General features: G+C 66.5%; 1 protein-coding gene across 1 annotated transcript; it reads left to right on the top strand.

The window, feature by feature from the left end:
• The first annotated feature begins 1,655 nt into the window (after positions 1-1,655).
• VAX2 (ventral anterior homeobox 2) lies at positions 1,656-16,435 on the top strand. Its single transcript, XM_032186948.1, has 3 exons — positions 1,656-1,905; positions 6,767-6,954; positions 15,926-16,435. The coding sequence occupies exons 1-3, from the start codon at positions 1,656-1,658 to the stop codon at positions 16,433-16,435; spliced, it is 948 nt and encodes a 315-aa protein (XP_032042839.1).
• Positions 16,436-17,497: the final 1,062 nt, after the last annotated feature.

Genomic DNA, 17,497 nt, shown 5'->3' with positions numbered 1-17,497 from the left:
GCCCGGTGCCGGGCTGCGGAGCCCCCGCTGCGGCGTCGGGGGGCACGGAGCCCTCTCGGTGTCCTTCGCCGAGGATTGAGCTCTCGGGGATGCTGGGCTCCCGGCAATTGGATTAACAGCTAATTTATTTCTTTTTAATCCACCGTCATTACAACCGCTTCGATTTGAGGGGATTCAGTGCGCGGCGAAGAGGGGTCCCGCTCGCAGCCCGTCCCGCGGGCAGCGGCAGGAGGTGAAGCAGCGCCGGGTCCCGCTTTCCCACGGGTTTTGCCCCGCCGTAGGGAGCTCCAAACGGAGCCGTGGGTGGGGGGCAGCTGCTCGGGACCCCCGGCCCGGAGGCCTCGGCCGGGCTCGGGGCGAGCCGCTCGGGGTGGGCACGGGGCAGCGCTCGCCTCGGAGCCGGGCCCAGGGGTTGGGGGTTTCAGCGGGGACCAACGCGAGGGCTCGGGGAGGCGGCGGGGGTGACTCCGGCGGCACCGGGAAGCCTCCGTTACCGGGCACCGGCCCGGGGCTGCCGGGCGGATCCGCCACCGGGGGAAGGAGCGGAGCGGCCCCGAGCCCCCCGACCCCAAACCGGGGGGGCAGAGCCGGGCCGGGGCCCACTTCTCGCTTTATTCCTTCCACCCAGCCGCGTTTGGCCCGGGGGAGGGGGTGTGCGGCCGAACCCGGCCCTGCCGCCTCTCCCCCCGCGTTCCCGGGGCCGTGCAGCGGCCGCGGAGGGGGCTCTTTGTTTGCCCACCGCTCTCCCGGGCCGGGAGGGCAGGAAATCGCGTGCTGCGTGCCGGGCAGCCGGCTTAAAACCTCTGCTTCTCTCCCCGCGCCTCCCCCGCGCCGCCGCCGCCGCCTCGGGGCCGGGGATGCGCAGCGCAGAGCGGCGGCGCGGGGGAGGGCCGGGCCGGAGCAGCAGCGCCCGTCCTCCCGCCGCCCCCCCCCCGCCCGCTTCCTCCGCAGCTCCCTCCCCGCCGCCTCCCCTTCCCCTCCGTGCCCCCCCAGCCGCCCCCTTCCCGGTATTGATTTCCCCGCACTCGGATCGCCGCCCGGTGCCCAGCGCGGCGCGGCTCCGCCGCCTCCGCCGCTGCGCCCCCCCCCCCCGGTTCCTTGGCCGCCGCCGCCGCCGGTCCTCGGCGGGGCCGGGCCGGGCGCTCTCCATGGGTGGGCAACGCGGCCCCGGGGGCAGCCGGAGCGCCTGAAGTTTGCCCGGAGCGAGGTGCTGCGGGAGGTGGAGCTGGGGAGGGCACCGGAGGGGGGGGACACCCGGGATGCGGCGGCGTTGTGGGGGGGGGCTGTCAAAGTTTGTAACTCCCGTTCGGCCCCGGAGCACCCCCTCCCCGTGGGGTGCCCTGCCGGGGGTGGGGGGCACCCCCCCGGAGCGGGGAGGGGGCGAGCTTTAAATGCCAGCCCCGGGGCCGGCTCCGTTCCTGCAGGCGGGAGGGCGACGGCGGCCGGGGGGCTGCGGCCATGGGGGCGAGCGGGGCGCCGAGCCCCCGGCTCTGCCAGGGCGCCGAGCCCCGGGGGGGCCGGGAGGGGCGGGGAGGGGCAGGGGTCTGGGGAGGGGGGGGGGCTGCCCTCCCCCCGCCTAGTCTTGCCTCCTCTCTGCCTCTCTCCGTCTCTCTCTCTCCCTCCTGATGTTTGATCCCGCCGCGGCGCCCGCAGGGATGAGCGATGGAGGGGCCGAGCCTGGCAGGAGCCCCCTGCTGCTGGCCGAGCCCGGAGCCCCCGGCCGGGCCCGGGAGAAGGCACCGACCCGGGCGGAGCTGGAGAACGCGCTGCGAAGCGGCGGAGGCTTCAAGGACATCCCGGGAACGTCGGCGGTCAGCCCCGGCTCCTCCAAGGAGTGCGCCCCGGACACCGAGAGCCCGTCGGGACCCGGCGAGGCGGATTACTGCCGCCGCATCCTGGTGCGAGGTACGGCCCCGCGTCCCGGTTCCCCCCCGCAGCGCTTCCCCGCACCCTCCCGGCCCCGCTCCCGGTGCTCCCGGTGCTCCCGGTGCCCCCGGGCTCCGGCCTCCCGGCCCCGCCGCCGCTGCCCCCGGCTCGGCTCCGCGCGGCGGGCACGGGGCCGCTCTCCCCGCGGTCCCCGGAGCGGGGCCGGGGGCGCAGCAGGGCTCTGCCCCGCCGGGCCGGGGGTGCAGCGGGGGTCCACGACCCCTGCCCGGCCGTGCCCCGCTCGGGGGACGCGCAGGCAGCGGGAGAAGGGCGAGCGGAGCGGCTTCGCTTTTAAACCGGTGTCGCAGGAGAAAAGCGTCACGGAGCGGCGGCGAGTTAGGGGCTATTTCTTTTTTTTTTTCTTTTTTTTTTTTTTTATTTCCCTTCTTTATAATATCACTCTCCCGGCTGGGGCTGGGGGGCACGCGGCGGGCTCGGCTCGGCTCGGCTCGGCTCTGTCCCGGTAGCGGGCAGCAGGCGGCGGGCAGCGGGCAGCCGAGCATCCCTCCCCGCCGCCGGCCCCGCGGCTCCCGTGGCCACCACCGGCCGTGCTGGGGGCGAACCCCGAAAGTTTGGGGCTGGGGGCGGGCAGCGCTCGGCGACCCCCAGCTCCCGGCCGCGTCCTCCCGGGCTGCGCGCAGCGAGACCCCGCTGCGGGAGCCGGAGCTCGGAGGCCGCTGGGCGAGCAGGGCCGGGGCCGCACGGGCTCTGCTCCGGTCCCTTCCCCGGTCCCTTCCCCGGTCCCTTCCCCGGTCCCTTCCCCGGTCCGTTCCCCAGCTCTCGGGGCACGGCGGCAGCCGGAGCCCCGATCCCGGTACAGCCGCGTTCCTCTCCCGGGTTTATCCCGGGTGTCCGCTGGTTCCCAGCAACGGGCCCGGCTCTGCACGGCTCGGCACGGCTCGGCACGGCTCGGGCAGCCGTGGCCCGGCGGATGCTCGGCGGCGCTCGGCAGCCGTGAGCCGCGGATGCTCCTCGGGATGCGCCCGGGCTGCACGGAGCCGCGCTCGGGGCTCACCGCGCAGCGAGGCCCTTCCCGCATGTCGCGATAGGCGCCTGTCGGGAGACCTCGCCCGGAGCAGCCCGCGCTCTCCCCGGAGGCTCCGGTCCCCCGGGTGGGAGCCGGTGGGAGCCCGGGGCTGGGGGCTGCGGGACCCCCCCGGGGCACCCCCGGTTGGCCACCAAGGCTGGTGGGGGTCAGGCTGGGGTCAGGCCCGGCTCTGCCCAGGTTCGGCCACGGTCCCGGTGGGGTCAGGCTGGGAGCGACCCGGGGGCGACCCGGGGTTCGAGGGGGGGTTGCCCCCGGTTCTCCCCGTCCCCGGGTCCCGGCGGGCAGCGGCCGTTTGCACCATCTTGCTGCAGCCGCCATGGCGCGGACAAAATGGTGGCGGGGAGGAAGGGCACAAACCCGCCGAGTGCAGCGGGCAGCGAGCGGGGGGCTTGGCGGGGAGCCCCCTGCCCAGCAGAACGGCCCCGGGGGGAACCTGCAGCGGCAGGGCCAACCTGGGACCCGCTGCCGGTGAAGGGCTCGGTGCCAAGCACGGGGCAGTGCCAGGGAAGCCGCTCGGCGTTGATTTCCCAGCAAGTGGTTTTGTTTTCCCCGCTGCTCCAGCTCCTTCCCGGTGTTTTATTTCCATGATCCCAGGGATGGATCGTGGTGGGGTGGACCCAGGCCCGCTGTCCCCCGCCTCGCCCCCATCCTCCAGCCGTGTCCCCAGGCTCCGCTGTTTTGGGGCTGGGTGCGAAGGGGCTGCAACATCCCGGGGGAACGGGGCCGCATCTCCCCATGTGCCGCTCCCAGCACCGGCCCCGTTCCCGACCTGGGAGGGCCACGTTCCCCCTGGCTGGGGGCTGTGCACACCGGGAGCCCCGGAGGCTCCGTGGGGCTGAGCCCGTGCACCAGGACCTGCGCCGTACCGGAGCCTGTGGCTGCCACTGCACCCACGGGTGCGGATGCCTGGGGTGCTCCCCGCATTTCCCATTCTCCTCTTCCCGGAGCATGGGGGGCTGCAGCAGCCCCGTGCTTATTCTGGGGGCTGGCGAGGGGCTGCGAGCCCCAGGGGTGTCCCGGCAGCAGCGTCGGTGCCGGGGTGTAGCGGGGGAGCGCCCCGTGCACCCGCTGTGTGTGCGGTGTCCCCAAGCCTGGGTCTGGCTCCGCTGTGTTGCAGTGCGTGGTGTGTCCCCTCTGTGCCGGGGGAGCCCATGTGTGCTGCGCTGCACAGCGTGTGCTTGCTGTAAAATCTCTGTTTGCCTGCGCCGAGGTCGGGTGCCCAAAGCTGCTGCCTGCTCTCCGTTCCCTCCTGCTGCCGGCCCTGTCCGGCTGCAGGGCCTCGTTGTCTTTAGCTGCCAAGGAACAGGGCCGGTCCCTTTGGCTCCAGCCCTCTTTCCAGGGATTTCAGTCCCAAATTTTGTCTTGGATGCGCAGCCATCAGCATTCCCGGTCCCCAAGAGCAGACCGACTCACTACAACCACACCGGGGAGGCTGCAAAGCCGCCGTGGCAGGACCTGGGGGGCTGTTTGGGGTCTGTAATCCCCTAATGGGATTTCTGCCCTTCCTGGCACCGGGGGCTGGCTGCGGGACCCCCAGCCCTATGCAGATGGGCACCTCGCAGCCCCGCTGTGAGGGCTGCAGGGCTGGGGCACGGGGCCCCACCGTGCCGGCGCGGCGTGCTGCGGCTCGGCACGCATCGCACCCAGCCCGCTCCCCCTCCCCGCGCCCAGCTGGCGGGGGAAATAACAATTAATAATACTGCTAATAATGCCAGCAGGGCCATGCAGAGCGGCGTAGGGCAGAGGGGCACGTTGCTGCAGCTGTGGCTGGGCAGCCTGCAGGTCCCTGCTGGCTGCTCCGTGCGTACAGCCCCAGCTCTTGTTGTGCCGGGGGGGACCTCGGCGTGGCTGCGGAGCGCGGACGTGGTCTGGGCACCACCCGAGCCAACGCTCTGCCCCTTGCAAAACATTTCCCACCCCGGCGTCCTCATCCTGCTGGAGATACCCTGGGGCAGAGGGCACCTTCCCCGCCTGGCTGGAGGCCAGCACACGCTCCTTGCCTCCCCCAAACCGTCTCCCCCCAGCCCTCCCCATGCGCTCTGCGGTCCCAGCGCCTCCTGCAGTGCCGTGCTCCAGCCCGGATCGGGCTCTGGCCACGCACCACGGTGGGAAAACAGCTTCAGGACTCGGGTGCCTGTCTCAAGCCTGTGCTCGCTCCCCGCTCCCGTTGTCCCCATACCGGCTCCGTCGCCCCCTCCCTGTCTGCTCCTCGCTGTTTCCCCCTTCCTGCCCCAGCAGCTTTTTAATCCTTTCACGCCTGAGTCAGCCGGAAAGAGAAAGCAACTTACCTCCAGCCGGGGCTGCTGGAGCCCTTGGGTCCCGTGGGGCCGGGGAGCCCTGAAGCCAAGGGCTGGGAAGCCAGGGGCTGCCTGCAGCAGCCTCGCCGTGGTTTCCGTGAGTGGTTTTTACCCTGCACGTTGCAGGAAAGGCGCTTGGCAGAACCGGGGGCTTTGCGGCCAGGCTTGGCTTCAACGTGGCTCTACTCAGTGTTGCTGGTGATGAGCGCTGGGCCCGTGGTGTTTAAGGAAAGGCAGCGCAAGGGATGGCAAGAAAAAGGGATTTGTGCTCTGGGAGAGCTGGGGGAGCCCCGCAGGGAGCTTGCAAGGGCAATTTTTAATGCCAGACCCCTCGGTCGCTAGCAGGGCGAGCACCCCATCAGTGCACAGTAATGCTGGGGCTCCTTGGGACGGGCTGCAGGCAGCATCCTGCGGCGTGGAAGGGGCTGATGTGGGAAACGTGGGAGCCAAATCCCCGTGTGTTTCCCCGAGGAAGGCTTTGGGCAGCGGCCGTCCCAGCCCGGTGAAATCTGCAGCCTCCGCAGCAGCTGCGAACCCCCCCCCGGCTGCAAAGCCGCCACGGGTCTCGTTGCTCTCCACGTGCAACAGTTTTCTTCCTAACAAAAGCCTCCTTTACCCTCGAACACAGCCCTGAGCCCCCCAGCTGCTCCAGTGGGACCAGTTTCGGGGGTTTTGCCCCAAAGGGAAGCACCCAGAAGGTGCAGGCGCTGCGCACCCGCTGGGGCTGGCACCGCTCGGTGGTGCCGTGCCGTTCTGGTCCCAGCCTGGGTTCCGTGTTGGTCCTGTTGGTCCCATCCCTGTCCCCCAGCACCCCCACCCCATCCTCCGGGGCTCAGGAGCATCCCGAGGCACGCAGCACATCCAGAAGTGGGAGAAAACGGCCCCAGAAGTGGGGGCTGCTGGCTTGCGGTGAGAATATTGCAGTGAGAACACCTTTGTAAAAAAGGAATTTCAACAGGGATTTATTTTTTTCCCAGTATTCTAAAGGAAGGACATAAAAAAAATTAATTTTTAATTAAAATTCTGTTTAATTTGAACTCTTTCTTGGTATACAACTCTCTTCTGCTTCTGGCTTTCAGAAGCTGTTTTATCTGTGACCAAATGCTTCGTTTTCCTTAAGGAGTTTTTTTTTTTTTTGGTTTCTATTTTTCATTTTGAAAAAAAAAAATAAAAAAAATCCCTGTTTTTACAAAGAACTGTTAACACTCCCTGGAGATTTATAAATCTGCAGCACTTGGGGCCGGAGGGGACAATTGAACTGTGCGGTGTCACCTCTCCTAGCCGCAGCTCGGGCAATTTCTCCGAGTTACTCCTGCGTCAAGCCCGGGAACAAAACCTCCCCCTGGCCCTCATTGTGCAGCCTCACTTAAGGAAGATTTTCCTCCCCCCGTAGCGATGCTTCGGACCGGCTCCCCCCGACCCCTTTCCCCCCTGGCCAAGCTTTATCCCCCCGCGGAGGCTCCCCCCTGACGTCCCCTCTCCGCGTTCCCCCTAGATGCCAAAGGGACGATTCGGGAGATCGTCCTCCCCAAGGGCCTGGACCTGGACCGGCCCAAGCGCACGAGGACGTCCTTCACGGCGGAGCAGCTCTACCGCCTGGAGCTGGAGTTCCAGCGCTGCCAGTACGTGGTGGGCCGCGAGCGGACCGAGCTAGCGCGGCAGCTCAACCTCTCCGAGACCCAGGTAAGGGGCCGCTGGCTTTCCCTACCCCGCTGCCATCCCCGGCTCCTCCGGGATGTGGGGAGGGGGAAGGTGGGCGCAGGGGAAGGGGAGAGGTGTCCCGGTGCGGAGCCTGCTGACCCCAGCCCACGGCTCCAGCCCCCAAAAGGGGGCTTGGTGCGTGCCGGGGTGGCTGGGCGCTCGCTCATGTTTCGGTCTGGAGCTTGGAGATGCATGCACGGTGCTGTGTGCATGGTGCTGTGTGTGGGGCACCCTCACCTTATTTCTTTTCGAGCCAAAGGAGCGGTCGGTTTGCCTGTTAGGGGGGGTTGAACACCTGTGTGGGGTCAGCAGGGAGCATCCCTGGTGCCGTGGTGCCGCCCCAAAACTCTCGGTGCTGCCCCAAAACGCTCGCGGCAGCGCCCGCGGCGCAGCGTGGCCGGGCAGGAGCGCACGGTGCTGTCGGGAGCAGGCTGCGTGCAGGCTGCCTGGGTGTGATCTGGGGTGGTGAACCCACACCATAAACCCAGTATGGGCACACGTCCTGCCCCAGCACAGCCCTGCTGAGGTCTGTGGGGTGTGGGGAGAGTGGGGCTGGGCTGCAAGGTCCGGGTGAGTGGAGGTGGAGGAGTTTGTGCCGTGCTCAGGGGGTCGTGGTGATGTCTGCTAAGCAGGAGATGGGGTTGCAGCGGTTTGGGTTTGAAAATTAATGCAAAAATAATAATAATAAAATGTATGGAGACCCCCGTGCCGATCAGCATGGTTGGGAACTACCGAAATAACTCCGTCTGCTCCCTCTGGCCAGTAAGGCATGTCTGGAGACAGCTACGAGTTCTCCCACAATCAGATTGGAAATAATCTCAATTTTCCCCAAAACTCTCCCAGAACAAAACTTCCCTTGCTGCCAGCAGCCTGACCCTGGCTCCAGGCTCCTGCTGCGTGCCGTGCTGGGGGTCTGGCTGCGGGGAGACCCCCACGGCATCCATCCATCCCCCTGCGAGGGGAGCAGGAGGAGCAGAGCCCCCCACGCAACCCCAGCACCCCCTCGCTCTGCTGGTGGCAGGTTTTTGACTGCAGGACACGTCCCGGGAGGTGCTGGTGGCACGGTGAGGAGCGAAGCGCCCCGGGTCCTGCGCTCGGGGTCTGCTCCCTGGGGACGTGCCGGCGGCACGGCGCTGCCCTGGCCATGCCGGGGACGAGCAGGGGGCCGGGTGGGTGCTGCTGGCACAGCCCGGGGCTGGCAGGAGGTGCAGCCGTCGTGTCGGGGCCGAGAGTCTGTCTGCTTGGTGCCTCGGTGCTGCGTTCGCTGCTCGGTGAGAAAATTCGCACCCTGTAGGCCACGGCTGTCTCTTCTCCTCTTCTCTTCTCCTTCCCGCATCCTCTTTTCCCCATCGCTCTCCTTCGTCTCTGTCTCCTTAGATCCCTTCCTCTGCTTTTCACGGCGTTTCCTCCCCTGCAGACAGTTCCCAGGGGCAGCCCTGTGCCCCCCGCCGTCCCTCCCCAGCCCCCTCTCGTTGGCGAGGTGGGGGCCCCGTGCTCTGCACACCCAGGCGTTGCTGTCTGCGTCGGGGAGGTTTTTTGGCAGGAGCTGGGCGATGCCCCCCAGGCTGGGGGCCGTGTCTGTGCTGCACCCCCCAAGCTGCCCCCCGAGATGTGACCCAGAGCTGGGGGCTCAGCACCAGCCACTCCTTGTCCCACGGGGCTCCATTGCCTCAGATAGGGAAAAAAAAATCCAATTTCTGCAATAATTACAGCATTTCTCATTTTTGGGTGGTTTCCCTTTTGGAGAGCAGCTCCCAGGACCCGGGGCAGGCCGTGGTGTAGCTGCTCCATCCGATGCTTCGCGCAGCTCCCAGCCCCCAGCATCCTGTGGCTATTTCTTGGTCAAAATTCGGCATTGTGCTGGCGACTGGGACCGTGGGGCGGATCCTTTGCGCTCCCTCCTTGAATTTCGCCTCGAATTTCACCCAGGGTGTCCCCGTGTCCGTCTGCTGGGCTGGGCTGTGCCTTCCCCAGGGGACTGGGGGGACTGCTGGGCACGGGGCGAGCGCCAGGGGGGCACCTCCAGACAGGAGACCCAGCTCCTGCTCCGCCTGTGGGACGCTGCTCTGGCCCCAGCCCAGTGCCGTTTGCGTCCTTTCTTCCTAATTAATCCGTGGAAATGGCAGTTTGGTGCTAAGCGAGTTTAATTAGCCCGGAGAGCGCTTCCATGAGCTTGTAAAGCAGCGGCTTGGAAACGCATCCCTGCCCGCTGGGACATCCCGGTGGGCTCCCACGTCCCATCGTGGCACGGGGACATCCCAGTGGGTTCCCTCAGCCTGTCTTGGCACGGGGACATCCCGGTGGGCTCCCTTGTCCTGTCTTATCCCGGGGTGGTGTGTGGGGGTCCCCCGAGACCCCCCAGCAGCAGCAGCAGCCCCTCTGCCCTCTCCGGGCTCTCTCCAGGCAGCTCACCCCTACCCCAAGGCGTTGGGGCAAGGTGCCCCTTCTTGGTGCCGTTGCGGGATGGAAAACGCCAAGCGGCGAGGCTGAACGACCCCGGGGGGATGTCGCGGGGAGGATAATTCCTGCAAATCCCCAGGCGGGAGGCGAGGAGGGGTGGGCTGCCCCGGGGGGGGGATTTGCCTGGGCCAGGAGGCTTTGCTTTCTGGGTCAGGAGTTCAATGCCAGGCTCAGGTTCAAGTGACACGCCGCTTTGGCCACCAAGGGTCCCTTTGGTGTGCGGGGCACCCGGGAGGTCCGAGGGGCTGAGGACAGGGCTCGCACCACGCTGCGTGGGTCTGGATCAGGACAAGGTCCTGGGCCATCCTCGGACCCCCAGGCACCCTCCGTGGTGGGGGTACCCCCTGCGCAAGGCTTCCAGGATTTTTCCGAGCGAAACAGCCGTGAGAAAGCGCCGGGCAGGGGCTGGCAGGTCTATTTATAGCACGGCAATTAAGACGAGGCTGTTAAAAATTAATCGCACCTCCAGCCATTAACAACTATCAGCACCTGCAGGAGAAAACAATGAGATGACCGGCTGTGGGCTTCTGGCGTGGAGAGCCACGGGAAAGCTGTGGTTTGGAGGGGGCAAGAGCCAGACAGAGCCTGGGGCTGGGGTCCGTGGGTCAGAGACACCCCAAAATGTGCGGGGGCCACCAGGCTGGGCTCGTGCCACGGGGCAGGGCACTCGTCCTTGGTCTGCAGTCCTCAGCACGTGGGGAAGCTGAATTTCCAAAGTTTTGCTGGAAATCCCTTTTCCTGGCCATGCAGAATAGGTAGCTGTCAGAGCCAAGCATGTTCTTTCCTGAGGAGGCATCCATCCCTCCATCCATCCCTCCATCCATCCATCCATCCATCCATCCATCCATCCATCCATCCATCCACCACCCAAAATTCACCTTTTTTGGAGTTTTTGCGAGACAGCCGCTCTTGAGAGGCTTTAGGAGGGAATCCAAAAGGCCTGGGTTCTCTGACAGCCCCCCAAACTCAGCTGGCGCTGAGCGAAATGGTCGGTGTAAATAAAGGTGGGAAATCTAATTGAGGTTCGTCTCATTAGGCACTTCCCATTGCGAATGGAAAATAATCCCAGAATTTGTGATTGAAGGCTGGGGTCCTGAAATGTGGGAGGGCGCTGGGTGTTCTCCGAACGAGCTCCACTGATCGCCGTGGGTACAATTACGGGGAAGGAGTTTCCTAAAAGTGCCGCTTTCTGATGGAAAGCAGTTCTGGTGGGAGTTTCGGGGCCAGCTCTGATGCCACCCCATTTTCTGGTGCCGCTGGCGCAGGGAACCCCAACCCTGAACCCCAAACCCCGGTGCTGCCTGGAGCTCCCACCACACAGCTCCCTGCCCATCACCAGGTCTGTCTCCTCCCTGGCAGCACCTTTTGGATCCCTGAGAATTTTTATAGATGGGGAAAACATCCTACAGCCTTGTTGGAGCCACGGAGGAGACCTGGGGTTGTCCCCACCTGGTTTTGGCACTCGCTGGCTGGGTGTCCCCTAGGAGAGGTGTTGGGGCCGGGTGGAGCAGGGCGCTGCGCCCCCCAAATTGTGCCCAGCCCCGTCTCACACAGCCCTGTGTTACAGCATCCTGCGGTGCTCTTGGCAAGCTGGAACAGACTTCAGCTGCAGGGAGCAGGGAGATTGGGGGCTGGAGTCTGCTTTTGGCCCTACAGCAGTGCTGGGGCAGAGAGGGGCTCCTGGATGAGGGGCTCGGAGCGCGGCGTGGTGGGGAGGGCTCCCAGTGCTCGTCCCAGATGCGCTTTGTTGTGCGTTGTAGGCACAGCCATGGCCCGGAGCACGTCCATCCTGGGTATTTTGGAGGGCTCGGTGTGGGTGCTGCGCCCTGGCACTTTTGGGGCTGGGGCTGGGTGCTCAGCGCCGGCTCCCATCACCGCCGGGGCCGGCGAGAAGGCGGCGTCTGCGCGTCCACCGCGCGGTTACAAAACCTCTTGGGCAGGCAGCCCGCCGGCTTACGCAACGCGCGAGGGCTCTGCCGGCTGCGGTGCGAGGAGGAGGAGGAGGAGGAGGAGGAGGAAGAGGAGGAGGAAGGGCAGGCTGCCTCCCACCTTCCCTGCACCACGGTGAGGGGCTGATCCCGGGCGGCCAACGCCGGTGGGGAACCGGCCTCGATCGGCGCGACGGAGGCGCACGGCGCGGAGAGCGGCACGGCGCAGGGGTCACTGCCGGGGCAGGGCTGTTAAATAACAAACTGCATTAAAAAAAAAAACAAAACAAAAAAAAGCACAAAACCAGGCGAGCCCCCCGCCCTGCATGCGCCCGGCCCCGTGCTCCCCATGTGGCGAGGCCCAAGGGTGTCAGCACCAGGGGATGGGGAGCTCCAGACCGTGGGGCGCGGAGGTGCCGATGGGTTGGGGAGGTGCCGATGGGCTCCGAGGCTCGGTGCGATCCCACCGGGGAGCTTGGGGAAGGGCAGGGTGGCCGGGGGGAGATGGTGAGGGTGAGCTTGTGCGCCTGCGTGAGCGTGTGTGTGCTGGCACGGCTTAGTGAGCAGGGCTGAGGGATGGGACCTGGGTGGGCAGCGGGGGGTTTCAGGCTCTGCTCAGGCAAACCGTGAGGGTGCGGGGAAGCCTCGTGCTGCTGCTCAGCCTCCAGCCGGTGCCATGCGTTTGCTGGGTGCCCCGAGACTGGAAAAAGAGGTGTGCAGAGGGGAGGCAGTGCCCAGGGGCCGTATCCAGCTAGGTGGGGATTGGTGTGGGGAGGGAAATGCCGTGGGACCTTTCGCAGAGCCTGGGGCAGCGATGGGCGAGCGGAGCAGGGGGGCTGCAGCCAAAATGCTTCGTGGGGCTCCGGGATGCTCCAAATGCCCTGGGGCGATGTGGGCTCATGCCCTGTATGATTTGGGCTCCTTCCCCACAATTTGGGCTCCCTCCCCACGATTTGGGCTCCCTCCCCACGATGTCGGCTCCCTCCCCACCCCGGCCACGGGCTCCCTCCACCTTTCCACCCCAGCGTGGCACGGGGGAGCTTGGCCTGCCGGCTGGGGGCCTTAGTCGGGGTTAATCATTTGGAAATCGTTTCTTTTGTAGCCGAGAGGTGTCGGGCAGAGGGCAGGGAGCCGAGCGGGGTCCCGGCGGCCGCTCCCAGCACCGCAGCCCCGGCTCAGCCACAGAAGGAGGTGGCCGGGGGGCAAAGGCTTTGGGGACCAACTGCCCCCCGTGGGGGGCTCCTGTGCCTCCCGCAGCCCTGCGAGAGCCATACCCATGGCACGGGGCCCTGTGCCCGCTCCTGATGCTGCAGCAGCGTGGGCTTAGCCCCTCGGAGGAGCCGTGGCCCCACAGCTGGCTGCGAGCAGGATGCTGCCGAGGGCGCGAGCGTGCGCACGGGGGCACGGGGGGGGCTGCCGGTGCCTGCCTCCTGCCCCAGCCCCCTGAGTGGTTTTGCACACCCCAAATCCTGGCAGCTCCCCCTCGGGTGGCTTTTCCCCGGGCGGTGCAGAGATGCGGGAGCGGTGGCCGTTTGGTTTGGGGGATGCCGTGGAGCACTCGGTGCCGCCGGCACGAGCTGCTCGGGTAAAATCCCACCCAGATGCGGGCACTCGCGCCTCGCCGGGCAGCCCCAGCGCGGGAGGGGCTGTCCGTGTGTCCATCCCACGGCTTGGCAGGCGGACAGATGGACGGAAGGACTCCTCGGAGCATCCCCGCGGCGGGGCCCTGGGCAGCTCCGGTGCTCGGTGACATTTTTTTGAGTCGTTTTCCCAGCGCAGGGGAGCAGGTGGCACCGAGCACGCGGCTCCGCTGCTCGGCTGCCAAGCGGGGAGCCGGGGGGGGGGCGTTTGGGGACGTCGCTGCTGTGATGTGTGGGGGGCACCCGGGGGCTGGTGGTGCTCGGCTCGGCCTCGGAGGTGGGCTGGAGGGGGACAGGGGGACAGGGGGACAGCCTCGTTTGACCTGGGGCATCTTTTGTTCCTCTCCCTGCACCAGGTGCAGGGCAGGCGCTGGGGGGTGAAAAAAAAAGTGAAAAAACAAATAAAACAAACAAAAAAAATTAATATATTAAATTAATATATTAAAATAATACATTAGAATAACGAATACAATAAAATAAAGCAATTAAATTGGATTAAATTAGCCCCCAAGCCCCGCAGCCCCACGGGGAGCTCGCGTGCTGCCTCCAGCGCCGCCCGTGGCAGCTCCCGGGCGCTGGTTTCGGGGCTGGCGGTGACCCCGGGGACCTCCCGCAGGGGCAGGAGCTGCCTGGCAGGGGAGGGAGCCGCAGCCCTGCCTTCACGTGGCTCTCAGCACTGCTCCTGCCCTTCCCTTGCCCTTCTCCTGGGAGCGGCTCTGCTCCTGCTGGTGCGGGCAGGGGTGGGGAGCGCGTGCCCGCGTCTCCGCCGGGCACCCTTGGAGCCGGCCGTGTGGCGTGGAAATTACCTGTCCCCAGCACCAGGAGCCCTCCAGATGCTCTCAGGTTTGTAAACCTCAGCCCGTGCCTGGCCTCACACCACGCCGAGAGCTCTCGCCAGGCTTCTCGTGAGCCGTGTCCCCTCTCTGTGCCGCCTGCCTGCGCCGTGCCAGCACGCGGGGGGCAGGAGGTGGGTTTTTGCCAGGACAAAATGAAGCTGCTGCCTCCGGAGAAGACCTTGGCAAAGCTCTGGCTGCGGTGAGAAGCCCACGAGAGGGGAGGTGGGGACGGATACTGCTGGAAGAGGAAGGGCCGGAGGGGAATTACTCATGGACTCGCCGAGGACCGGGTCTGGCTGAGCTTATTTACGTCTCCGGCGAGAGGGACACAGCCCTTGATCGTAATGGAGGCTGAAAAGGACATGGATCCACTAATTAGCGACAAGCTGGATATGAACTTCAGCCACGGGGGCAAATGTGATCCTGCTCACCACGACGCCCGTGCAGACGGGAGCAGCCCCAGCCGGGCAGGGGCACGAGGACGAGGAGCCCAGCGCTGGGCGCAGAGGGCAGCGGTGCTGGTGCCGATCCAGCCCCAACCTGGAGACCCCTCTTGGTGCCTCCTGGTTCACATCTTAGGAAAAATACCCCTGGGGGGACCCTGTCCACCTCTCCTGCCCCTGCCTTGTCCCCTGGGGCTTGCTTGTCCCGCATGCAGGACACGCCGGTGCCTCCTCTTGTCCGTCTCTGCGCGTGGTGACGGGGCTGTGCCTCCAGGCTGGTGCCTGCTCCAAAGTCCCCAAGCACGGCTGCCAACCCCGTGGTGTGGAGGGCAGGATGGGGGCAGCGAGAAGGGGACGTCAGTTTTGGGCACCCCGGTGGCACGGAGGGACCCAGGGCCCCTTGGGATGGAGGCGAGCGGTGGTGCAGGGACCCCCTTGGGAATTTGGGGATGGGTGTGGGCTGCTGGCCCTGGTGCCCCTGCTCCTCCCCGAGCAGCCCCCACCCCGTGGCCGGCTTCGCGCCGACGTCGGCGTTGTTATTCCCCCAGAAAGGGGCCGGGGGCTGCGACCTCCTGCAGCCCACGGTCCATTAGCTCTGCACTGTGGGCCCATTGTGCCGGGGGACGCGCGGGGGCTGTGCCGCTCGGTGGCCCTCCTGGGGCAACGCCGCCGCGGCCCCAAGGGTGCCAGCCCCTCCTGCCAGGCGCTAACACGAATCTCTTCCCACCCGTCTCCTTCCCTCTCCTGCCTCTGCCTGTCCGTCTGTCCCTCCGTCCCCTCTCTGTCTCTTTCTGCCTCTCCTACCCCTCTGCTCTGCCAGGGAGGGACAGAAGCGTGGCAATGCCACCAGCTTAGGGGGTGCCGGGGCAGCCCCGACCCGCAGGCTGAGCCCTGAGCCGGCCCCAGGGTGTGGGGTGGCCGTGGGACGAGGGACCCGGGTGCTCGAGCTCCACTTTTGGGGCTCCCCTGGGCTGGAGGATGGATGGAGAGGCAGGAGCAGGGATGCTCGAGGCAGCCTGGGGAGGGGATCCCCACCCCGCTCCCCGCGGCTTCACGCCTGGAAGCGGCTCTGCCTTCAGATATTCGGGGCCACCAGAGCCCTGCTGTCCCCCAGAGGTGACCCTGGCACCGTAGCACGGCCGGGGACACCCCCGCTGCTTGGGCAGGGCGGCAGAGCTGGGATTTAGGGGTTTAGGGGCACCGCAGGGGGTGCCCAGTGCCCGTAGCTCGGCTGCGCCAGGAGAGCACCCATGGGCGCGGGCAGCACCACGGGACGCAGACCCTGACCCTGCTTCCCCCTCGCAGCCCCAGAGCTTTGCTCTTCCAGAAATTTGCTCTTCCAGAAATTTGCTCTTCCAGAGCTTTGCTGTCTCAGAAATTTGCTGTTTCAGAAATCTGCTGTTTCAGAAATTTGCCGTTCCAGAAATTTGCTGTTTCTCTGGAACTGGCAGCGGGCTGGGCTCCCCGCAGCCCCTCTGCACGGGGCAGGGGGCTGGGGCGTTTGTTTTGACACGTCTGTCTCTCTCGCATCTCTCACTCTCTCCTGGTTCTTGTCTCTCTGTCCCTGCCCTCCCCGTGCTGTCTTTCTGTCCCTGCCTTTCTGTGTCCCCCCCCCCCACACCTCCTCCTCCCTGCCCCGTCCCCAGGTCAAGGTCTGGTTCCAGAACCGGCGCACCAAGCAGAAGAAGGACCAGAGCAGGGACTCTGAGAAACGCTCCACCTCCACCTCCGAGTCCTTCGCCACCTGCAACATCCTCCGGCTGCTGGAGCAAGGCCGGCTCCTCTCCGTCCCGGCCCCCCCCAGCCTCCTGTCCCCCACCTCCCACCCCGTCGGGAGTCCTGCGGGCAGCGGGTCCGGCGTGGCCACCCCGGGAACCACCTCCCCGGGGCTGGGCGGCCGCGGCAGCCCCCCCGGCACCGGAGCCTTCAGCCTGCAGATCCCTGCCCTCGCCGCCTCCTCTTCCTCCTCCTCATCCTCCTCTTCCTCCTCTTCCTCGGCCAGGCTGCCCGCGGCCCCGCTGTGCTTCGGGGCGCCGCTGCTGGGCAGCCTGCACGACCTGCCGGGCGCTTACGGACTGGGCAGCTCCGCTTTTGAGCCTTACACGCGGCTGGAAAGGAAAGACAATTCTATACCCAGCAAGAAGCCGAGCCCTTAAACGAAAACGAGTGTCAAAAGGGCATCCTGCCCCCCTCACCCCCCTCATCTCCGTCCCCACGCACCTTGCGCCCCACGCGGGGCTCGTGGCGCGAGTGGGGGGCTGAAGGACTTCACCAAAGGGCCGGGTGCTGTGCGTGCACGCCCGGCCCCCTCCCCAGGAACTAAGATCCCACCGAGGACCACACCGCCCACCTCCTCTCCCTGGGGCTGATTCCGAGCCTGGTCACCTCTGCCCGGGTTCCCAGGTGTCCCGGTGCTGCCGCGTCCCCTTCCCACACCGCTGGATCCACCGGGGCCACCTCCCCTTGCAGGTCCCCCCCGGGCTCGCAGGATGATGCTGTGGTCTCTGCTGCGGGCCAGGAGCAGCCCCCGGGGGTGGGCAGGGGGTGCTGATGCCCCGTGGACGTCTCCTGCTGTTCGCTCACGTCCCATGGAGTGGCACGGGTGAAAACGCAGAGCCCTGCTCCGTGGGGGTGTCCCCCGAAGAGCTGGGGTCACCACGTTCCACGGTGCCAGAGGGTCCCGGTGCCAAATCCTGCTCCCAGGGCTCGGCCCCAGCAGTGGTGGGGGTCTCAGGGCTCATCCTGCCTGTGGTGCTGGGGCTGCTCCTGGGCAGCACCGTGCGGGCAGGACCCTGGGCTGGCAGCTCCCGGGGGCAGGATAATCCGGGGGCATCCCCCTGGCAGGACACCCTGAGGAGGCATCCCCCTGGCAGGGTGCCCCGCGGTGGCATTATTCCCTGCTAGGAACCTGCCTCTGCAGATTTCTGTCCGGGAAATGAAAAGAGGAGAAGCAGGAGCTGGAAGCAGAGCCAGCCTTGCAAGCACAGAGCGAACGCCAGCTTTAGGAGCCCCAAATTTTGCTTTTCCCAACCGAACTGGAAGCGTTTGGGGAAGAGAGGGAGAAAGAAGTCCAAAATAACACCAGAAACACTCCCAGCAAGGAGGGCCTGTAGCAGGGACTGTTTTTCCTTTAAACCAAGTGTTTCCGTGGCACAGCAGCTGTCCCTCACTCACGCCTGGAGCACTTTACGGGAGCGCGCTGCCCAGGGCGCAGGTGG

This window comes from Aythya fuligula, chromosome 4 (assembly GCF_009819795.1).
Source record: "Aythya fuligula isolate bAytFul2 chromosome 4, bAytFul2.pri, whole genome shotgun sequence".
Taxonomy (NCBI): Eukaryota; Metazoa; Chordata; class Aves; order Anseriformes; family Anatidae; genus Aythya; species Aythya fuligula.
The sequence above is the reverse complement of the archived record's forward strand: the minus strand, read 5'-3'. Positions and strand labels throughout refer to the sequence as shown.

Coding starts and splice junctions, on each gene's coding strand:
- VAX2 (XM_032186948.1), top strand. CDS start 1,656: ATGAGCGATGGAGGGGCCGAGCCTGGCAGGAGCCCCCTGCTGCTGGCC. Junction 1,906..6,766: donor CCGCCGCATCCTGGTGCGAG/GTACGGCCCCGC, acceptor CGTTCCCCCTAG/ATGCCAAAGGGACGATTCGG. Junction 6,955..15,925: donor TCAACCTCTCCGAGACCCAG/GTAAGGGGCCGC, acceptor CCCCGTCCCCAG/GTCAAGGTCTGGTTCCAGAA.